The sequence below is a fragment of the Aspergillus japonicus genome (assembly GCF_003184785.1).
Source record: "Aspergillus japonicus CBS 114.51 unplaced genomic scaffold BO86scaffold_81, whole genome shotgun sequence".
Classification (NCBI taxonomy): domain Eukaryota; kingdom Fungi; phylum Ascomycota; class Eurotiomycetes; order Eurotiales; family Aspergillaceae; genus Aspergillus; species Aspergillus japonicus.
Window position 1 is genome coordinate 109,043 of NW_020291718.1, and position 17,270 is coordinate 126,312.

The following is a 17,270-nucleotide window of genomic DNA, read 5'->3' on the forward strand; positions in this document are numbered from 1 at the left end:
TTTCAGCCCAGCAAGCCCGAGTCACTGACTGATCTCCAGATCCGGGGAAAACCAGGGACTGCCACCGACAGGGTCCAGTCCCTGAATACATCCAACATCCACTTACCCCAGGCCCCTTCCTTCTCTTCTCGGGGGGGGGGGGGGGGCATTTAACCTACTGGTTACATGTCATTCTCATTCTTTCTGCTCGTCTGGCATCTTTCCAGTTTCCACCCTCCACCCACCTTTCCCCCCTCGCCCCCCTCGCTGGATGATCCATAAATACGACTCTTGGCTGGCCGTGCCAATGCCTCCCTTGGCACCCTTGGCGTCTCAGTCCGTCCAACAACCCATCCCCCCCTGAGTCTGCCAAACCTGCTTTTTCTTTCCTGATGGTTGCCTGCTGCTACTGCTGCTGCTGCTGCTGCTGCTGCTGTTGCCGCTGCCGCTGCCGCTGTTGCTGTCGTCCGTCCCTTTCCTCCTCCTCCTCTCTTGACATTCCTCCACATCCACCCCGAGAGGAGACATACACACGCCGCGCCCACCATGCGTGCCCTATCGCGCTCCCTTCAACAGCTTCCAATCTGGCTGTGTCTGGCCAGTAGTCTAGCTCAGGCCGACCTCAACATTCAAGTCAACGATGCTAGTAGGTGCCCCGAACCCTGAATAGACCGCAATTGATCCGCTCATCCCGCGATGTTTTGTAGACTCCCTTGCGACTGCCGGCACGGCCATCGCCGACCCCATGATGACCTTCTACCAACAAAATCAAACCGAAGGCATCCCCGGAAAGCTCACCGACACCTGGTACGTTGCCGGCAGCATGTTCATGACCCTCATCCAATTCTGGCAGGCGTCGGGCGTCGATACCTACAACTCGGTCGTCTCGCATGACCTGATGTTCCAGGCCGGCGAGAATTACGACTTCTTCTCCGCCAATTACAGTCAGTGGCTGGTATGATTCTCGATCTTAGGCGCGATGGATCTTAGATAGAGCTGGGCTAAATAAATATCCACACAGGGTAACGATGATCAAATGTTCTGGGGGTTGGCCGCGATCACTGCTTCCGAGGCTGGCCTACCCGAGCGGGATGGCAAGCCGTCGTGGACCTCGCTTGCGCGCGCCGTGTTCAACATGCAGGTCAATCGCTGGGATAACGAGACCTGCAACGGAGGCATGCGGTGGCAGGTCTGGCCGTACCAGGCGGGGTACACCATGAAGAACGCCATCTCGAACGGAGGCCTGTTCGAGCTGTCGGCCCGACTGGCCCGCTTCACCAAGAACGAAACGTACGCTGAATGGGCGGAGAAGATCTGGGACTGGTCCTCGACGACACCATTATTGAACACAAACCTTACGATCTGGAACATCGCCGATTCGACATCCAATGAGGCCAACTGCAAGGACGCGGGTAACAACCAGTGGACGTACAACTACGGGACGTATCTATCGGGAGCGGCCTTCATGTACAATTACGTACGTTTCGTCCGGGCAACAATTAGAGAGTCTTTGCTAATACGTGTGGTAGACCAATGGAAGCGCTGTTTGGGAGGAGCGCGTCAGCCGCCTGCTCGATTCAACCTTCGCAAAGTTCTTCCCGACTCAGTTTAGCAGCACCAACTACGGCAATGGCTCGGTTCTGTCGGAGGTGGCATGCGAACCGATCTTATCGTGCGATCGCAACCAGCTCTGCTTCAAGGGCTACGTAGCCATGTGGTTGGCGTTCACGGCGATCCTAGTGCCGTCCAAGAGGGATCTCATTGCTCCCAAGCTCGCAGGGTCCGTCGAGGCCATCGGCTTGCAGTGCTCGGGTACGGCCGAAGGGATGAGCAACCTGTGCGGCGTGCGCTGGTACCAGCCGTCGTGGGACGGCTCGCTGGGACTTGAAGTCCAGATGAGCGCGCTGGGCGGCGTCACGTCCCAGCTGATGCTGCTGGCCAGTCAATCGCCGCAGACGATCGACACCAATCCCAACGCCACGGAGCACCACATCGACACGAGCGCCGACGAGAAGAACCCGTCAGAATCGAAGCCCATCACGACGGCCGATCGCGCCGGGGCGTGGATTCTGACGATCATGTTGGGAAGTGGTGCGATTGGATGTGTGGGCTGGCTAATCAAGACCCAATAGTCTTTTTTTGTGTTGTGTTTCCAGGGAGTTACGGTTTCCGATTGGGTGGTCTGTATACCACATTGTTTTTGAGTCTCTGTTTCTTTCTTGCCAGCATATTCTTTCTTCCAAGATCCCCCCCCTATAGAAGCCAAATGAGTTGTATAGTCGAATTTCATTCAGTGGTGGCGGTGGTGTTTCTCCACCTCCACCGGCCACTTCTGCAAACTCTCATACCACTGCAACCCGGACGCCCAGAGAAAAGCCCACGACCCCCAGAAGGTCGCCAGACACGCCTGATATTGCATCCCCACCAGCCCGAACACGCCGCACAGGGTGAACCCGACCCCGCCGACCACGTTCCACACCCCGATATGCCACCCCAGCACCCGCCACGCCGGCCGATCCCACCGCTCCTGCGTCTCGAGCGTGAACAGCCCGCCGCTGACGACGAAGCAGACCCCGCCCACGACCTGGGGCACCCAGTACACCCCGTCCGTCAGGGGGGCGCTCATGTGCCCGATGATGCCGGGGAGGCCGGTGACGCCCGCGATCCAGAAGACGGTGGCGCCGACGAGCTGGGTGAGGGAGGCCCAGAAGCCGAGGTCGTGGAGGTAGTGGTTGACCTTTCTGGGGGTGGTACGACCAGCCGCAGCTGCTCCTGCCGAGGAAATGGTCAGGGTAGTGGCAGTGGCAGTGGCAGTCTTCCTGCCTGCAGGCGATGACGGCGACAACAGGCCCTTCCGATTCGAATGATGACATATACAGGTCTCCGTGCTGGGACGGAGGACCAGACTGCTCGTGCCTGTATCTGAGCCGGGACGGGGGTTCGCGTTCGCGTTCGCATTCGCGTTCGTATCTAATCCCCGGGGCCGGGGTGGGGGCTGTCCTAGTTGCGCAGGACCCTCCGTCCCCCGGGCCTTCTCATCCCCACCCCCCTCGACACCCTGCCCCTCCGAGCCCGAAGGACCCAAAGCGGAAACATCCCACCCCCAACACCACCCCAGATCCCCACCCCCCGCACCCAACGCCTCACCCACCAACCCCCAACTCCCGACCTCAAACACGACGGCCCCCACGAACGCCGTCCACCCGCCGCCCGCCCCCTCCTCCCCGCGGAACACGGTACTGGGATCCTGCCGCGGCAACCACACGAAGAACGCGTTGACGATCCAGATCGCGGAGCCGAGCGTGAAGGTCACGGCGACGAGGTACGAGAGGTCCCAGTAGGGGCACGTGGTGAGCATGGCTTTCAGGGTGTGCAGGATGATGCGCGGGTGCGTGGTGGGGTCTGTTGCTGGTGTGAGTATGGGACGACGGTGGTGGTGGTGGTGGTGGTGGTTTTGGGGCTCGGGGCTTTGGTTCGGGGTCTCTGCAGGGGCACTGGTGGTGATGCGGAGGGCGTGGCGGCCTTTGCGCGTGTCGCGGGCGCGCCAGAGGCGGTGGATTTGGGGGCCAGGGGCACAATTGTGACGGCTGGTTGTGGATGAGGATGAGGATGAAGATGAAGGAGAGGTGGAGGTGGTGGTTCGGTACGCGGCGTGCGTCGGGTTGAGGAAGGGGATTGCGCCGGTGACGTGGGTGAGTTGGAGGTGGAGATGATGTTCATGGTCACGGTCATGTTCATGGTGATCGCCGGGGCCATTGGGGTGGTGATGGTGGTGGTGGTGATGGAGGATTAAATGCTCCGGCCCAAAGACATCCCGACGGTGCATCTTGAAGTCTTTCGATTCAAGCACCCCATTCAAAGTACAAAAGAAAGCAGGAAGACAGAAAAACAGGGTTCCAGGTTGGTTGTCGTCAACAATCTGCACTACTTAGCGTTAGCTCCCTTCTAGTAGTTAATTTTGTGCAATGGCCTGATTGGCTTCCGCTATGGCCTTGATAACAGTCACAGTCACAGTCACAGAACAGTCACAGAACATAAGAAATGGCATTATTCCCGGTATTCAAAGTCTTAACTCCTACCCACACAGTCAGGGTCCGTTACCCTCCAGATATGCATGTGTGTCAAGCAATCAACAATCCTCCCTCCCCCTTCCCAAAGCATGTATAGATCCAGCCAGTAGTATAAATCCAATGCTCCCGTGTCCAGAATGCCGACGAGATTTCCACCTCCACTTCAATCGCGGGTCCAAAGACTCTTACTGATGCGATTGCAGGTCCTTCACCACATTGTACAGCTCATTAGCCAATTCCTCGCTTCCCGTCTACACACTCCATTAGCACATGCCCTTAATCAATTCTTCGGAAGGATACTCACCCGCAACAGAAGCGGGACCGATCGGCCCTCCTCCAAACTGGCAAGATGGATCTGCTTCGACTTGGGCGCCTGGCCCTTGGCATCGCCGACCGTCATCCCCTTGAAGATGGGCGTGTTCAGCATCACCCGCAACACGCCGTCGGCACGCATGATCATCCGGGCCGCTTTCTTGTCTTCCACCCCGTCCGTCAGCCGTACGTTGACCTTAAATGTGCCGATGCCGCGCTCCTTCCACTCCTTATTGCTGAATTGGAACAGTTTCGCTTTGCACGAGAAGTACGTCTTCTCATTCTCCTCGCCGGTTTCGACTAGACAAACGTTAATTCCCGGACCTCCCACTTCCATGGATTGAACTTACTGGGTCGCTCGAAGAACCGCTCGTCCGTCTTGTCCTGCTCGAACTCGCCCGGACCGGCATCGGCCTCCTCTGCTTCTGCCCCCTTCTCCTCCTCCTCTTCTTCAGGCTGCCCAAAAGCGCTAGGCTTCGAGCTGCCTAGCACACTGGGCACCGCCGGAGAAGCGAAACTCGTGAGCGCACTCTTAGCAGGTGCTGCCGATCCAAAGCCGCCACTGAATCCCGCGAACCCAGATCCCAGGGACGCGAAGCCAGACGCACCGGGTGCAGCTGCAAATCCAGGAGCAGCTGGCTTGCTGGAGTCTGAAGGCGTCGACGATTTGAAGATAGAGGAGGAAGTCGCACCACCCAAGGTGCCGAAAGGAGATTGTTCCGACTTGGCGAACGCCGCCATGCTAGACGCCGCAAAGGCCGAAGATGATTTGACTGCGCTAGGGTCTGAGGACTCTTGCTTGCTTGCGCCCAAGACCCCGAAAGGTGACACGGCCGAAGTGTTGGCGAACCCACTAGGGATGACCTGCAGGCGGATTAATGGATGTAAATTAAACACAGCCTTTCATGAAACACCTACTTTCTCCCGCTCCTGTGAATCGTCCCGATGTCTTTTCTTCTCAGGTTCTCCCTCTGCAGCCGACTTCTCCGTCGCAGCCTCCCTTTCAGTAGTAGTGGACTGATCGACGGGTTCCGTGGTTTCCGCCGGCTTCGCCTCGTCCTTATCCAGCTGGTCGCGACTCCGCTTCTTCTTCGGACTCAGAATCTTGCGTGAGAGGTCCTCCGTCGACTGCGACGGAGCGTCGACGGCGGCGACATTGCTCTCCCCCTCCCCTCCCTCCTCCTCTGTATTCGAGTCGCGCGACCTCTTCCGTCGATGACCCGAGTCCTCTTCCATCTTCTCGGGTTGATCCTCATCGAAAGATCGTTTCCGGCCTCGGCTGCTAGCGCGACTGGTCTCCCCTTCCTGCGGGCCGGCGTCGTCGTCGGCCTTGGATACCGAGGTGATGGACGTTTCCTTGAGCTTGTTGCGAACGGGGCGCTCTCCGCCGTCGTTATCCGATGCCTGGGAGTCGTCCGCGACTGTGAAGAGGAGAATCAGTGGTCGTTTTGCGGATGGGTATTATCACTATGACCAACTATAACCTACCCTGAGCGTTTATCGAGGCCTGGGGAGCTTCCTCTACTACACCACCGGAAACAAAAAACCTCTGGTCAGTATAAACACACTATACGGGAAACCAAGGTCGAATATGCTTGGGGTTTGTACCTTGTGCCCCACCAGCATGCTGCTGCTCCGGCGCCATCTTCGATCGGAGGTAGAAAATTTGAAACAGAGTTGTTGCAAGCGCGCGGGGGAGTTGACACAGCCTCAGCGTGTGTGTGTGATTGGGACGATTGGCGGGAGGTGACGTGGTGGACAAGAAACCGGACCGTAAACAAATGCAGATTCTGTACTGTTTTGATACAAGACAAATTCGACGTTAGCTTCCAGCAAAGCGAACAAATTAAAAGACAAATAAGAAACAAACTGAAGCACGCCGAGGCCAGCCAGCCAGACCAAAATTCGATCGGCTAGGAGAAGGGCCGAGGCTTATCTGGTGTCTGTTTGCGGGAAAGAGACTGGCGCTCATCTGCCCGCAGCATTTCTGGGCTGCGGGTGTAGGTAGAAGGAATGGAGGGGAAACTCCTGATGTGATCGTCGCTCGCCATAAGCGGGGGAGTACAGGCCACACACAACTCACCTAAAGATCTAAACCTCGAAGATAGAGTGTTCAGGGAATTTTCTCGATTTGCGCGGAGGCTGTTGAGGGTGGGTTCGACGTCAGAGCCGGCTCACGATCGCCCGAAAGCTGCTCGTTCTGTAGATAGAGAAAGGTTGAAGAGAGACGGGGCTGAGGAGCTACCGGCAATGATGGTAGCTGAGTTCAGTTGAGACTGAAATGAGCACCCGAGGGGGGAGTGTATGGAAAGAAAGAGAGAAAGAGAGAGACAGCCAGCGGTGTTGAGGGCGGGCAAGCAAGCGAGCAAGCAAGCGAGGTGCGAGCGGGTGAGTTGTTGGAGGTAGAGGAGGACGACAGGTTGGAAGATGAGATGGCCCGGGCTGTTGTTGTGTTGGCGCCCTCCCCGGTCTCGTCCCGGCTCCGTCTGCTCCCTCCGTCTGCTCCCTCCCGTCACCGCTCGCTTCCCTGCCACTAGTTACTACTACTATCATGACTATTATGATCAATTCCCCTTTCTCAAAAAGACGGATTGGCTGCAAACAATTTTCAGAGAGAAAACGCTACTATGGAACAACACAGAACAGTCCGTTCAATGGTCGGCCTCGACTGGAAACGATAAACCCTCACCATCCACCTCTCTCTTCCTCTATGCCTGGCTATAGTTCCTCCTTGCTCAGCACCACACTCCCACCACCTCACCCAGTTTGAAGTCCACATGCGCCCTCTCAACTGATGAAGCAGAGACATCCAATCGCCACATAGAACACAAACAATGGATAAACTGCAATCCCGACTCGGTTGCGCACCACTCCCGATCCGCCTAGAATACTCACGCCCGCCGCCAACGACCACGCCACCAGCACCAAGTAGACCGGTATGCGCGCAATGGTCGGCAGACCCAGCGCGCTGAGCAGAGCCGCGATGACCAACGGAAACAATGTGTATCCAATGATACAGACCGACTGGAAGAAGGAGCTAGATGCACGAAATCGCCCCATTAGCACATGATAACCACGAACCAAGAACAAAAACCAAAACTCACATATTCCCACCCAGCAACTTGATCTGCAACGTCACCACCGCCTCACCAATCCACACAATCGAGAACACCCCAGAGAACACCAAAGACGACTGTTCTCCCTTAGCGCGCATCGACAGAAACATACTGAGCAGCAGGCAGAAAATCAACGGACCCCTAGCACAACATCAGAGTAAGCAAAATCCGTATCGTAGTTAGAAACCGCCCTCCCCCAAACTTCCCCGTAGCGCAATGGAGATAACCACAATAAAAAAAAACATACCAAAGATCCCAATCCCGCAACCCCTCACTCATGCCCCCCTGCAGCACAACATCAGCATCCGGCCATCTACCCACCAGGTTGCGGACGCCGCCGCCGAATCCACTGGCTTCACCCCGTTCCGCCGCCGCCAATCCGCCTCCACCCCGCTGCAACATGCCGCCGATCAGGTACTTGGGCCACAGCACCTGCCGCATCTTCTCCCACACGGCCCGCAGGTCCCGCGAGAGCGTCTCCCACACGGTCTCGTCGATGGTACTCTGGGTCGCGCGACGGTCCTCCCCGGGGATCGACGAGGTGAGGTAGTTCCCCGCGAAGTTGCTGCCGCTGCCGCCGCCGCCGCCGCCGCCGCGTGAGCTGCTGGATGCTTCGCCTTGGATGTTGCCGCGGAGGGGGGTCCGGTCTGTAGTATCATGGAGGGGATCATCGGCTTCGATTGCTGGAGATGAAGAAAATGCGCGATGCGCGGAGGAATCCCGCGCGCGCGCTAGGAGTTAGCTGTTGACTCTTGAATGCCCTTGGTAGGACCACCGTGTAAGGGACCGGGGAAAGCAAAACTCACCCTCGTCGGACTCGATCATGTCATCGTCCAGGATGGATTCATCGTCGTGGAGATCTCCGTGAGAGTAGAGGGATTGTGCGCTGGCCATGGCAGGCAAAGTAGGGGGTGGTGGTATATCGTAAGCTACAAACAACGGGGGCTCGTTATGCTGTCCTGGGTCCGAGAAGAGCTCAGGAACCGAATCCGAGGACAATAGAGAGAAAAGAGTAGGATTCACAGCGATCACTGCACGTTCCGCAAAGTTACCGGAGTATCACCTGGACAGTCCGGCTGTACCCAGAGAGAGAAGAGAAGGCGAGCAGGACAGAGTATAGCTCGGATTGAGTGAATGGGAATGGAATGGTTGCTCTTTCGGGCCGGTTGTTGTGACGGAGGAGAGGCTAGAGTGGCATCCATTACATTACGTACGCACACCACGCGCTGAAAGCGGCAGGCGGAAACCCTCCCGGTGGTCTCGCTATCTATCAATCGATCGATTATCTACTCCGCATCAATCGATTCAATGCAGTGTTCAAGGCAATAATTCTCCGATGGACAAGACTGATCGTTGTGATGTGCAAGAATAGACTCTGGTACTTTGATTTACACCGATGAATTGTCTCCTTAATGGCACTAATAATCTATACAGAAAAGAAGATAGCATGCAATTGTTGTACAAACAAACCAAGACCTGTATACCAACGCCCTGAAAATGCTATAGATGACACAAGTACATGCCGGGAGAGGTGATGAGCGGTTCTATACAGTGCCGAGGCTATTCCTCCTTCGCATGGGCTACCTCGGTCTTTTTCTCCACTTCCTCCTGCTGCTCCTCCTGCTGCTCCTCCTGCTTCTTCTCCTGCTTCTTCTCCCGCTTCTTCTCCCGCTTCTGCTCCTGCTGCTTCTCCAGCTGCTGGTCAAACGCTTCAGTCTGGCTGGCAGTCGCATCCACGCGAATATCACGAATATGCTTGTTGATACGGGCATGGGAGTATTTCTTGAGCATGCTTCGCTTCTCCTGCAGATCCGCCAGGAGTTCTTTACTCAAGAAGTTCTTGTTTCTGTGCCGTTGCACCAGCTCGTCGATCACTCTGCCGGTTTCGTTCATCGCCTGCGCGATCTTCGAGCCGTAGAGCCCGAACGTCGAGTCGCGGTTGTGAGGCGAAGGGATGTCCACCGTGGCATATTCCTCCGTCTTCGGGAGGTAGGGTAACGTGGCTTCCTCCAATTTCACGAGATGGGGGAAGAGTTTCTTGACGGCGTGCAGCTGTAAGCCCACGTACAGGCTCCGGCCCTTGTCCTGGAAGTTGTTCGCTCGAGCCTTCCAGGCGCCCTCCAAGCCGAGCAAGGACAGCAGCAGCTGAGGATTCTCCTTGAGGGACTGGACGAGATCGAGGTAGCCCACCAGAGCACGCGGCTCCGGAAGGACGAGCGCACGCCCCATGAGATCGAGCATCTCGTCGGCGAGTTGCAAGACATTTCCGTTGCGGGTGTCGCGCCGGCAGACACTCATTGCAATGTGGAATGTTTTAGGGTCGGTGATCCCAGCGGGCACCATTTGGTCCCGGATTACTGCGATGGCTTCCCGGGTCGATCGGCTGTAGCGGAGAAGACGCAGGTATTGGTGAATCGCAGCCGCATCGGGCTTGATCAGATCCGCGTGGCCCTCGCGCGTGAGATACTCCCAATACTGTTTGCCAGGTCGCATTCCTTGCACCATGGTCAAGCAGGCCTCCAGCAGCACGTCAATCTCTCGGTTGCCGAGGGTAATCAGGGCTGGAGCTGAAGAGCCAGTGCCATCGTGTACAGGATCGAACAAGTGATCGAAATTCTCCTGCTCCTGCTCCTGCTCCGGCTCCTGCTCCTCCACGAGTTCCGACTCCGATTCCTTGGTAACCTCGGTTTCGATCGGCTCGTTGTTATAGTTCACAAAGGGCAAATAGTCGGCATTCGGCCCGTCACGACGCTTGCCGTGCCGTTTGCTTGCCCACTTGTCTTCGTATTCCTTATCTGGCGAGGGCTTGTTGGCGAAAATGGGCAGACCCGCCGTCTGGTTGTACAAAGCCAGCACCTCCCAGCAATTGTAGTCGCTGAACGCATTCAAGAGCAGCTCGGCCATCGAGTGGACCAGGTGGTTATCGAGCTGAAGCTGACCTTTCTTCCAGCGGTAAACGACATCAGCCCACACCCGCTTACCCTCAGTGATGGCCGCCTTTCTCTTCTCGCAGTGTGGGCGAACGTGTTTGGAGGGAATATCCTGCGTGCTACGCTCCAGGCGACTCTGAATAGCGCGCAGAATGATCGTGTAGGTGTGAGCGTTGGGCGACCCGGGCCCTTCCTCGGGGAGATCTCCTGCAACCCGCCACAAGGTATCCATGTCCTCCTGGAGCCAGCAGACCTTAAGCATAGCATTGCTGTGAATGATATCCCGCTCCACGTCCGGGTTCTCCTCGATAGACCGATATACACGCATCGCGGCGTCCACATTCTTCGCTTTCTCCCGCGGATTATAGACACTGAACCCATTCATCATGATCGTATAGGTGTGGGAGTTCGGTCTGCGTCCACGTTTTTTCATCTGCGCAAAAATGCCACAATCAGCGACCGCACACCTTCAAACCAAGATCCGCAAGATCCGAACCGTCGCAGGATCTCGTAGAATAGAAGGAACTGGAGAAGCACAACTTACATCCGTATAGAACTTGTACGCCGCCATGGTCGCACCCTGTTTCATGCAATACTCAAAGATATAATTCCAGGCGACCATGCACTCCCGCCCTTCCTTCTGCGCCGCGCGCACCAGCGCCGCCGCCATGATGATCTCCCGCGCCTGCAGCAGGCGACCTACCCGCTCGGCCAGCCGCTTCGGGTCCGGCAGCCACTTCAGCTCCATCTCGACCTGTTTCTTCGTATGTCTGTCGCCCAGCAGCGAAGCCTCCTGCATCCGGAGCCGGGGCGACGTACCGACCTCCGCGACCTTGAGCAGCAGCTCCTGGAGCTCCTTGTTCTTCGCGGAGACGGCAGCGGGCTGGTTCGGCTTCCGTTGGAGCTCCAGGAAGCCATTCCAGTATTTCCGGACCACCGCATCGGAGGAGGCGGCCCGGCTCCAGCTCACGGTGGTCGATGTGTTGCTTTGCGGCGACTTCTGCTGTTGCGAGGTGGGGAGGATGGCGCGCCGGAGGCATTCGGTGTTGCTGGTGCTCGTGGTGGCTGCTGAGGAGAGGGTGGTGTAGGCGTGGTTGCTGCCGACGATGGTGATGGTGGTGGTTTTGCTATTCCGGGCAGCAGCTCGAGCGCATTGCGCGCTGAGTGGAAGTCTCATCGCCATGCTTCGTCTGGTAGCAGAACTCGCTTGGAGAAAGCGCATCGGTGGGGTGTTTTGGGGTTGTGATTTTCAATCCACCAGCATTGAGGTAGGCCCGGGAGGGAGGGTGAATTGGGATATTCGTCTGATCCTTGGAACGTTGAAATCAGACGTTATGGAGTAAAGTGGACTTCAGATTAGCCCAGATTATCCCAGGACTAACAGTGGCGATGATCCCAGAGGACTCCGTGCGGAATGGGAGGCGGAGTGGTGAGGTGAAGGCCGGAGAAGCAGCGCGAAAAAAAAAATTGCGGAGATGAGGCGAAAGTTGGAGATATCTATTCCTTTCTCGAACAACAAAAGAGACAAGAAAATGGCGTTCGGTCTATTCAAGGCAGACAACTCCTAAAGATAATACAAACTTCTCAACCTCAAGAAATCTCATAAGTACAACAAGACAGAAAAGAAAGAGCGTTGAGTGCAGCAACGAGCTCCGGTATCTGAACCGCAAACTCCGCGGTGTTCTGAATCTCGGATTCATTCGAGCCCAGCTAGTCCAGAGGAGGTTAGACTGATAGTGATCCCTAAAGGGGTATGTTACTCCGCCCCCCGAGAGGTCTGCCTAGCCATGCCTCCACGTATGCCTGAGGCATAGAAGACAGTATGGAGCCATTTCCTTCCTAGTCGTAGTCGCTAGACCGCGCCGCAGCGTGGGCGGGTGCCAGCAGCAGCCCGTTGCAGTACCACAGCGGGTTAGTCCCAATAAGAAAAATATTCTAACGTTACTGAAAATGCATTAGTTTCACTGTTTAGGAAATTTCCAAAGGCTTTTGTAGAGATAGCCTTTTCCTGTTAGGGCCAAATTTAGTTCTATGCGGCGGTACGTACTAACCTACTCCGTAAACCTCAGGCAGCAGTTTCCGCCCGATAGGCGCTGGGGCCCTCTGGCGCTTAGACATTTCCACCCCCCCCTCCTCCCCTCTCGATTCCTTTTCCGCGCGCCACTCCGGGGAGGGGGGGACCTCGGAAGGGGGGGGGGGGGGGGGAGGCCCGAGGGAGGGAAGGGCCGTGTACTAAGTACGTAGGTAAGCATCTAGTAACTTGGAACGGAGGGTTCAGGTACTCACTAGTACTGAGCGAGGGTGCACTAGTAAGGCTTAAGTTAAGTTCTTCCCACTGCCAGTCCAGTTTCCCAGGCTCGGAGACTGCCGCTGACTAGTCGACCAAAAAAACAAAACAAAACCCTTCGATTCGGATCTCATCCAGGAACCTGACCACCCCCCCCCCCCTCTCCTTCCTTAGCTTAACCCCCTTCCCCCTAACTACACATGTATGTAAATAAAAGGTTGTTTCAGCGCCCCTCTGGAACTAAACAACCCGGCCCGCATCAAGGCAAGACCGCGCCCAAACCCTTCACCCCCCATTCGCCTCTTTTTCCAAATACCCCCAGATTAGCTTAAAATTCCAAACCATGCGGGCAGTAGATCCTATACTTTCCGCATCCAACAAGTCAACCCGGGACCTACAGTAGCTCACATCTTTCCTAATCCTGTACGACAGGACTAGTGACTCGCCCTACGGCACCAGTACTGTAGTCACACGTTGCCTGCTTCGTAGCGCCAACTTAGACCCCACTAATGCAGGAACTATCAAATACATGCAGAATTAATGATTGCTGATATTTTGCCTAGTCTTTCCTGGAGCATCGCTCGCTATCCCACGTATGTGATCAATATCACCAAAAGGTTGTACTGAAGCCGCCACTATCAATAGGCATATGGAGCAAGTAGGTGTCATTGATACCAGGTCCTACTGAGTTCATCAAAATCAGTGGATCATTGAGAAGATATGAAGTCGGATGTCGCAAACTCAATGGATGGCTGCAAGACTTCAACCATTAGGTCATGACCAAGTGGAAAAAGGGTATGAATATGAATTTTGCACAGAATCGGGGACCGACACCCAGGGTAACATAAGGGCTGGTCGAAGCGAAATGGACACAGAAACTGCAGGATCAAAAAAGCTGAGGATTCGGGCATCACAGCAATAAGCCACATACAACATGAAAGGAGAAAGCCGTATAGAGACAATGAGGCGCATAATTCACAGGGGGGTAGAAATAAGAAAGATAGAGCTCAGATAGTGCAGAAAGCCCCGCCAGATATCCCAAGCCACATTCCCACAACCGACATTCGCTCAGGGAACATGAGAGAACGAACCCCTCGATTAGACAATCTCCTTTTTTGGTTTCTCATGCGATCTAACTCAAAACAACATAACTGGAACAGAAACGTAAGTCGCAGGGCCACTCTTGTTTGACTGGAGCAATCAAGGCCTGGAAATGGTATCATGTGCGAAAGAACTTAAAGAAGGATTAGATCCGGGATGGCGATACGGGATTAGGAGATATTGTATTAGAATATGCAACCTGAGTCAAGTAAGGGAAGTTGAACATCTATTGCGGGTAGCTGGTCGATTGGGTTTCTGTGAAGCCATCATCGATCAGCTACAGACCTTGTAGAGCAAAAGACCCACAGGCCTCCTCCTGCGGCGGGTTTTTTTCCTCGGAGAGTCAAGAGTCACCGGGTCATTCGGGTATGATGGTCGTAAATCTCTTTTCTTTTTTAATCATGATAATGATGTTGTGTTCTTTCTTTTCTCTCTTTCTGTTGCGGTCTCTCATGACTCCTCATGACCTCCGGTCCTGATAATGCAAAACACAACGATGGACATGACTACTTACGTGGCTGGTACACTTGGCCCGCTTGCCCATAGGGGGAGTGAGGGTAATTGGGAGGGTAGGCCATCTGCCCATTACCCTGGTAAACCATGCCACCAGCAGCCGCTCCGTACTGCCCGGGCACCTGGCCATCAGCAGGTTGGTATCCGATCGGAGGGAGTTGAGGCCGAACACCGCCGGGGTACGCTGGCGGTTGGCCACCTTGGGCGGGATCCGCAGGGTTGGGCGCATCCACTGGGTTGGACTGAACAGCTTGGGCGGCGGCACGCTCGCGCTCCTCAGCGGCCTTGCGCTGGGCTTCTTCCTCCTTCTTCCGAGCTTTCCATTCCTTGCGAATTTCCTTGAATTCTGTTTTGGGGGGGTGTAAATGTCAGCAAAGCGTGGCCGAGCAACAATAAGACATTTGGATGAAGACGGGTTGGGGGGAAGCGAGTCTCAACGGGAACCACCGCAAGGGGACGGAAAGCATGTAAACATGCAGTGGGCAGAGAGGCTAAACACGCTTAACCTCCGCGCCGGCTTGTCACGCTACTGCGATCCGCGGCGCTAACGTAGTGTAACACAACTAGCGCGTGCCACCCGCACTAGCCCAATCGAGCTATTTGCGACCAACCAAAACAACGCCTCTGCCACTCTCCCCGAGACTGCGAAAGCGCGCAGAGAACAAACAAGACACAAAAGAGACACCAACTCACCCTCAGGTGTACGCTTCGCACCATGCGATTGCATCGTCACATGCGCATTCAAGTGATTGAGAGTACCGTAGGCCTTCTCACATCCGTTCCAACCGCACTTGTACATACGCTCAATCTCCTCATATCGCCGGCGAGGGCGCTTGTGTTGTTGCGCGCCGGGAATGGGAACGAATGAGTATACCTAGAAGAGAGAGACACGCAACCGAATGAGCTTCTGATCAAAAACGTCATGAAAACAGATGAAAAAGCGCGCCCGCTTCCCACATCCCCAAAGGCCGGATAGTTCTCTTTTTCGCCGCAAACCCTGATAACGCGGGAGGCATCCAAGACAACCGTTCCACGCAAAGTGCGCAAGCCCTTAGGAAACAGACGCCAAAATCATCAAAAACATACCTGGCCAGGGCGCGGCCCTGCGGTCGCAGCAGGGGAGGCGGGACCAACCGTTGTGGCAGGAGCGTTATATGGCCCAGGAAGACCGTGTTGATTGTGTCCATAACCATGCGACCATTCCGGACGCGTATACATCTGAGGAGGGGGAGGAGGGGGGTGACCCTGGTATTGAGCCATTTCATGGCCCTGCGGCTGATAAGGCGAGTAAGGAGGAGGATAGGTGGGGCTGGAGGCCGCGATTGAGGGATCTATAGGAACGTCTGCGTCAGACTTCACGTTCGTGTGATGATTGCGTGGGTCATGGTGTTGCCCATTATTGAGGGTGGTCATGGACGGACTTGTTGCTTGAGCCATACCTGCCGCACCACCGGCCTGGGTGTTGGGGGCGTGATGGTACTGAGGTGGGCGGGCGAGGTATTCGGGATAGGCAGGTGAGCGCGCGGCGGCGGGTTGGTTCAGACCGTAGTCCGACTGAGGTGTGTTGGATGAAGAGATGTTGGCGGCGGGGCGGACCTCGGGTTGAGGCGTGTACTGGGGAGTCGGGCGAACCTCCGGTTGGGGAGTGTATTGAGCAGTGGCAGCAGCAGAAGCCTGGTCTGCAGCGGGGGGTTCAGAATGATGAGTCGCAGCAGACAGTGGATATGGAAAGTGCGAACCTGACTGCGCGTACTCCGAAGCAGGTCTGTTGTCCATATAATACAAATTTGGTCGCAACTACCGGACCAAAGATATCCCTGAACGATTCCTCCGAACTAAAAAAGAGAAAAAAAGCCTCGCGTGCCTATGAAGACGCGTCGAGATGGACACAATGAGCTTTGTGGCTTGCAAACAAAACAAGATTGGACAGAAATCGAGAGGAGAGACAAAAAGAGGGAAAGAAATGGTAAGAAAGAGAAAGATAGGCCGAGAGGTAATAAATTGAGGGACAGGGGAGGAGAGGAGAGAGTGAGTGAGAGAGAGGGTGTGTGCCAGACTGGTCCCGAGGAGATCTTGACGACCAGACCAGATCTTGCGCAATGACGGCTTCTCTTTCTCTTTCTGTTCCTGCTCTTTTTCGTCTTCGTCTTCGTCTTCGTCTTTTTTTTTGTATTTTTCTGGGGATTTTTTTTTTCTTTCCCTTCCAATGAAGGTCGGCAATATGTTGAAACGTACTATTAGATGACTCTGGGAGGAGTTGACTGAATTGTAACAATTCAACCGGCTGTGTTGTGATCAAACGGGATCGAGACAGTTGTAGGGAATCGGTTGGAAAAGGATCGACGCGTAATAATGGTCGCGTATAATTGCACACTCCCGAACGGCTGAGATAAAAGGGAAATGAGGAGGAAATATTGATACGGGTAGGAGGTGAGTTGTGATTCAAGGGAAGAGAGAAAAAGAAAAAAAGAAAAAAAAAGAAAAATAATAATCGAGTTCGGATAAAGACAGAAAGGTAGAAAGGTAGGAGACAGAGAGAGAGAAAAGTATTGTTGTCTTTAGTGAAGTTGACGGTACTGCTGGATCGTGATGCTTAATTGCCTTAGTCGCCGTGTTAGGGTGACGGAGAATGGCCTTGCAGGTGGCGGTAAGCACAACAGCACGAGGAACCGGCGGGAGGATTGAAAGGGACGGTCGTGTCTGCGCTCGGGCAAGCTTTGGGGAGAGGGGAATATAGAGGGTTTAGAAAACAGCCAGGTCAGGGCCAAAATAGTCTGTTCGGCCAGGACGAACGAGAATGGAGACACGATCAAATAAATTTCCACCAGCGCAAATGCGTGATAGCGCAAGAGCCGATGTCTCGATCTAGCTTGGTGGCAACGCCAGTCGCACAAGTCACCCTAAAATCAAGACGGATAGAGAAGAGGGGAGGGGGGGAGGTGGGCTTGAGGAGGGGAAGGGG

The 17,270-nt window shown here is 55.2% G+C and overlaps 5 protein-coding genes across 5 annotated transcripts; 1 reads left to right on the forward strand and 4 right to left on the reverse strand.

Annotated features, from left to right (window-relative positions):
• The first annotated feature begins 308 nt into the window (after positions 1-308).
• On the forward strand, positions 309-2,190 carry BO86DRAFT_233895 (glycoside hydrolase family 76 protein). The gene is made up of 4 exons (XM_025667029.1): positions 309-625; positions 687-934; positions 1,001-1,456; positions 1,509-2,190. Exons 1-4 carry the CDS (start codon positions 526-528, stop codon positions 2,109-2,111), a joined length of 1,407 nt encoding a protein of 468 aa, XP_025522982.1. The 5' UTR covers positions 309-525; the 3' UTR covers positions 2,112-2,190.
• A 79-nt stretch (positions 2,191-2,269) lies between these two features.
• BO86DRAFT_422684 (uncharacterized protein) lies at positions 2,270-3,805 on the reverse strand (the record flags this gene model as incomplete). The annotated part of the gene is made up of 3 exons (XM_025675358.1): positions 2,270-2,949; positions 3,115-3,381; positions 3,475-3,805. The coding sequence occupies 3 exons, from the start codon at positions 3,803-3,805 to the stop codon at positions 2,270-2,272; spliced, it is 1,278 nt and encodes a 425-aa protein (XP_025522983.1).
• Positions 3,806-4,019: 214 nt separating this feature from the next.
• On the reverse strand, positions 4,020-6,117 carry BO86DRAFT_233980 (uncharacterized protein). The gene is made up of 6 exons (XM_025667030.1): positions 5,970-6,117; positions 5,850-5,910; positions 5,280-5,782; positions 4,712-5,225; positions 4,354-4,661; positions 4,020-4,300 (listed from the first exon to the last, which is right to left on the reverse strand). Exons 1-6 carry the CDS (start codon positions 5,985-5,987, stop codon positions 4,235-4,237), a joined length of 1,470 nt encoding a protein of 489 aa, XP_025522984.1. The 5' UTR covers positions 5,988-6,117; the 3' UTR covers positions 4,020-4,234.
• Positions 6,118-6,911: 794 nt separating this feature from the next.
• On the reverse strand, positions 6,912-8,649 carry BO86DRAFT_451272 (Yip1 domain protein). The gene is made up of 4 exons (XM_025676850.1): positions 8,284-8,649; positions 7,725-8,160; positions 7,466-7,618; positions 6,912-7,398 (listed from the first exon to the last, which is right to left on the reverse strand). The coding sequence occupies exons 1-4, from the start codon at positions 8,369-8,371 to the stop codon at positions 7,149-7,151; spliced, it is 927 nt and encodes a 308-aa protein (XP_025522985.1). The 5' UTR covers positions 8,372-8,649; the 3' UTR covers positions 6,912-7,148.
• Positions 8,650-9,037: 388 nt separating this feature from the next.
• On the reverse strand, positions 9,038-16,084 carry BO86DRAFT_422687 (uncharacterized protein; the record flags this gene model as incomplete). The annotated part of the gene is made up of 8 exons (XM_025675359.1): positions 9,038-9,457; positions 9,497-10,840; positions 10,952-11,290; positions 12,694-12,698; positions 13,995-14,050; positions 14,306-14,654; positions 15,002-15,182; positions 15,395-16,084. The coding sequence occupies 8 exons, from the start codon at positions 16,082-16,084 to the stop codon at positions 9,038-9,040; spliced, it is 3,384 nt and encodes a 1,127-aa protein (XP_025522986.1).
• Between the last annotated feature and the right edge of the window lie 1,186 nt (positions 16,085-17,270).

Excerpts from the sequence above, each read along its gene's own strand:
- BO86DRAFT_233980 (XM_025667030.1), bottom strand. Across the intron at positions 5,783-5,849 it reads GGCCTCGATAAACGCTCAGG|TCGCGGACGACTCCCAGGCA; the intron begins GTAGGTTATAGT and ends TCCTCTTCACAG. Across the intron at positions 4,662-4,711 it reads GCGGTTCTTCGAGCGACCCA|TCGAAACCGGCGAGGAGAAT; the intron begins GTAAGTTCAATC and ends ACGTTTGTCTAG.
- BO86DRAFT_233895 (XM_025667029.1), top strand. The coding sequence starts at position 526 with ATGCGTGCCCTATCGCGCTCCCTTCAACAGCTTCCAATCTGGCTGTGT. Across the intron at positions 626-686 it reads CATTCAAGTCAACGATGCTA|ACTCCCTTGCGACTGCCGGC; the intron begins GTAGGTGCCCCG and ends GATGTTTTGTAG. Across the intron at positions 1,457-1,508 it reads CGGCCTTCATGTACAATTAC|ACCAATGGAAGCGCTGTTTG; the intron begins GTACGTTTCGTC and ends TACGTGTGGTAG.
- BO86DRAFT_451272 (XM_025676850.1), bottom strand. The coding sequence starts at position 8,371 with ATGGCCAGCGCACAATCCCTCTACTCTCACGGAGATCTCCACGACGAT. Across the intron at positions 7,619-7,724 it reads TTGCGGGATTGGGATCTTTG|GGGTCCGTTGATTTTCTGCC; the intron begins GTATGTTTTTTT and ends ATGTTGTGCTAG. Across the intron at positions 7,399-7,465 it reads AAGTTGCTGGGTGGGAATAT|CTCCTTCTTCCAGTCGGTCT; the intron begins GTGAGTTTTGGT and ends TCGTGCATCTAG.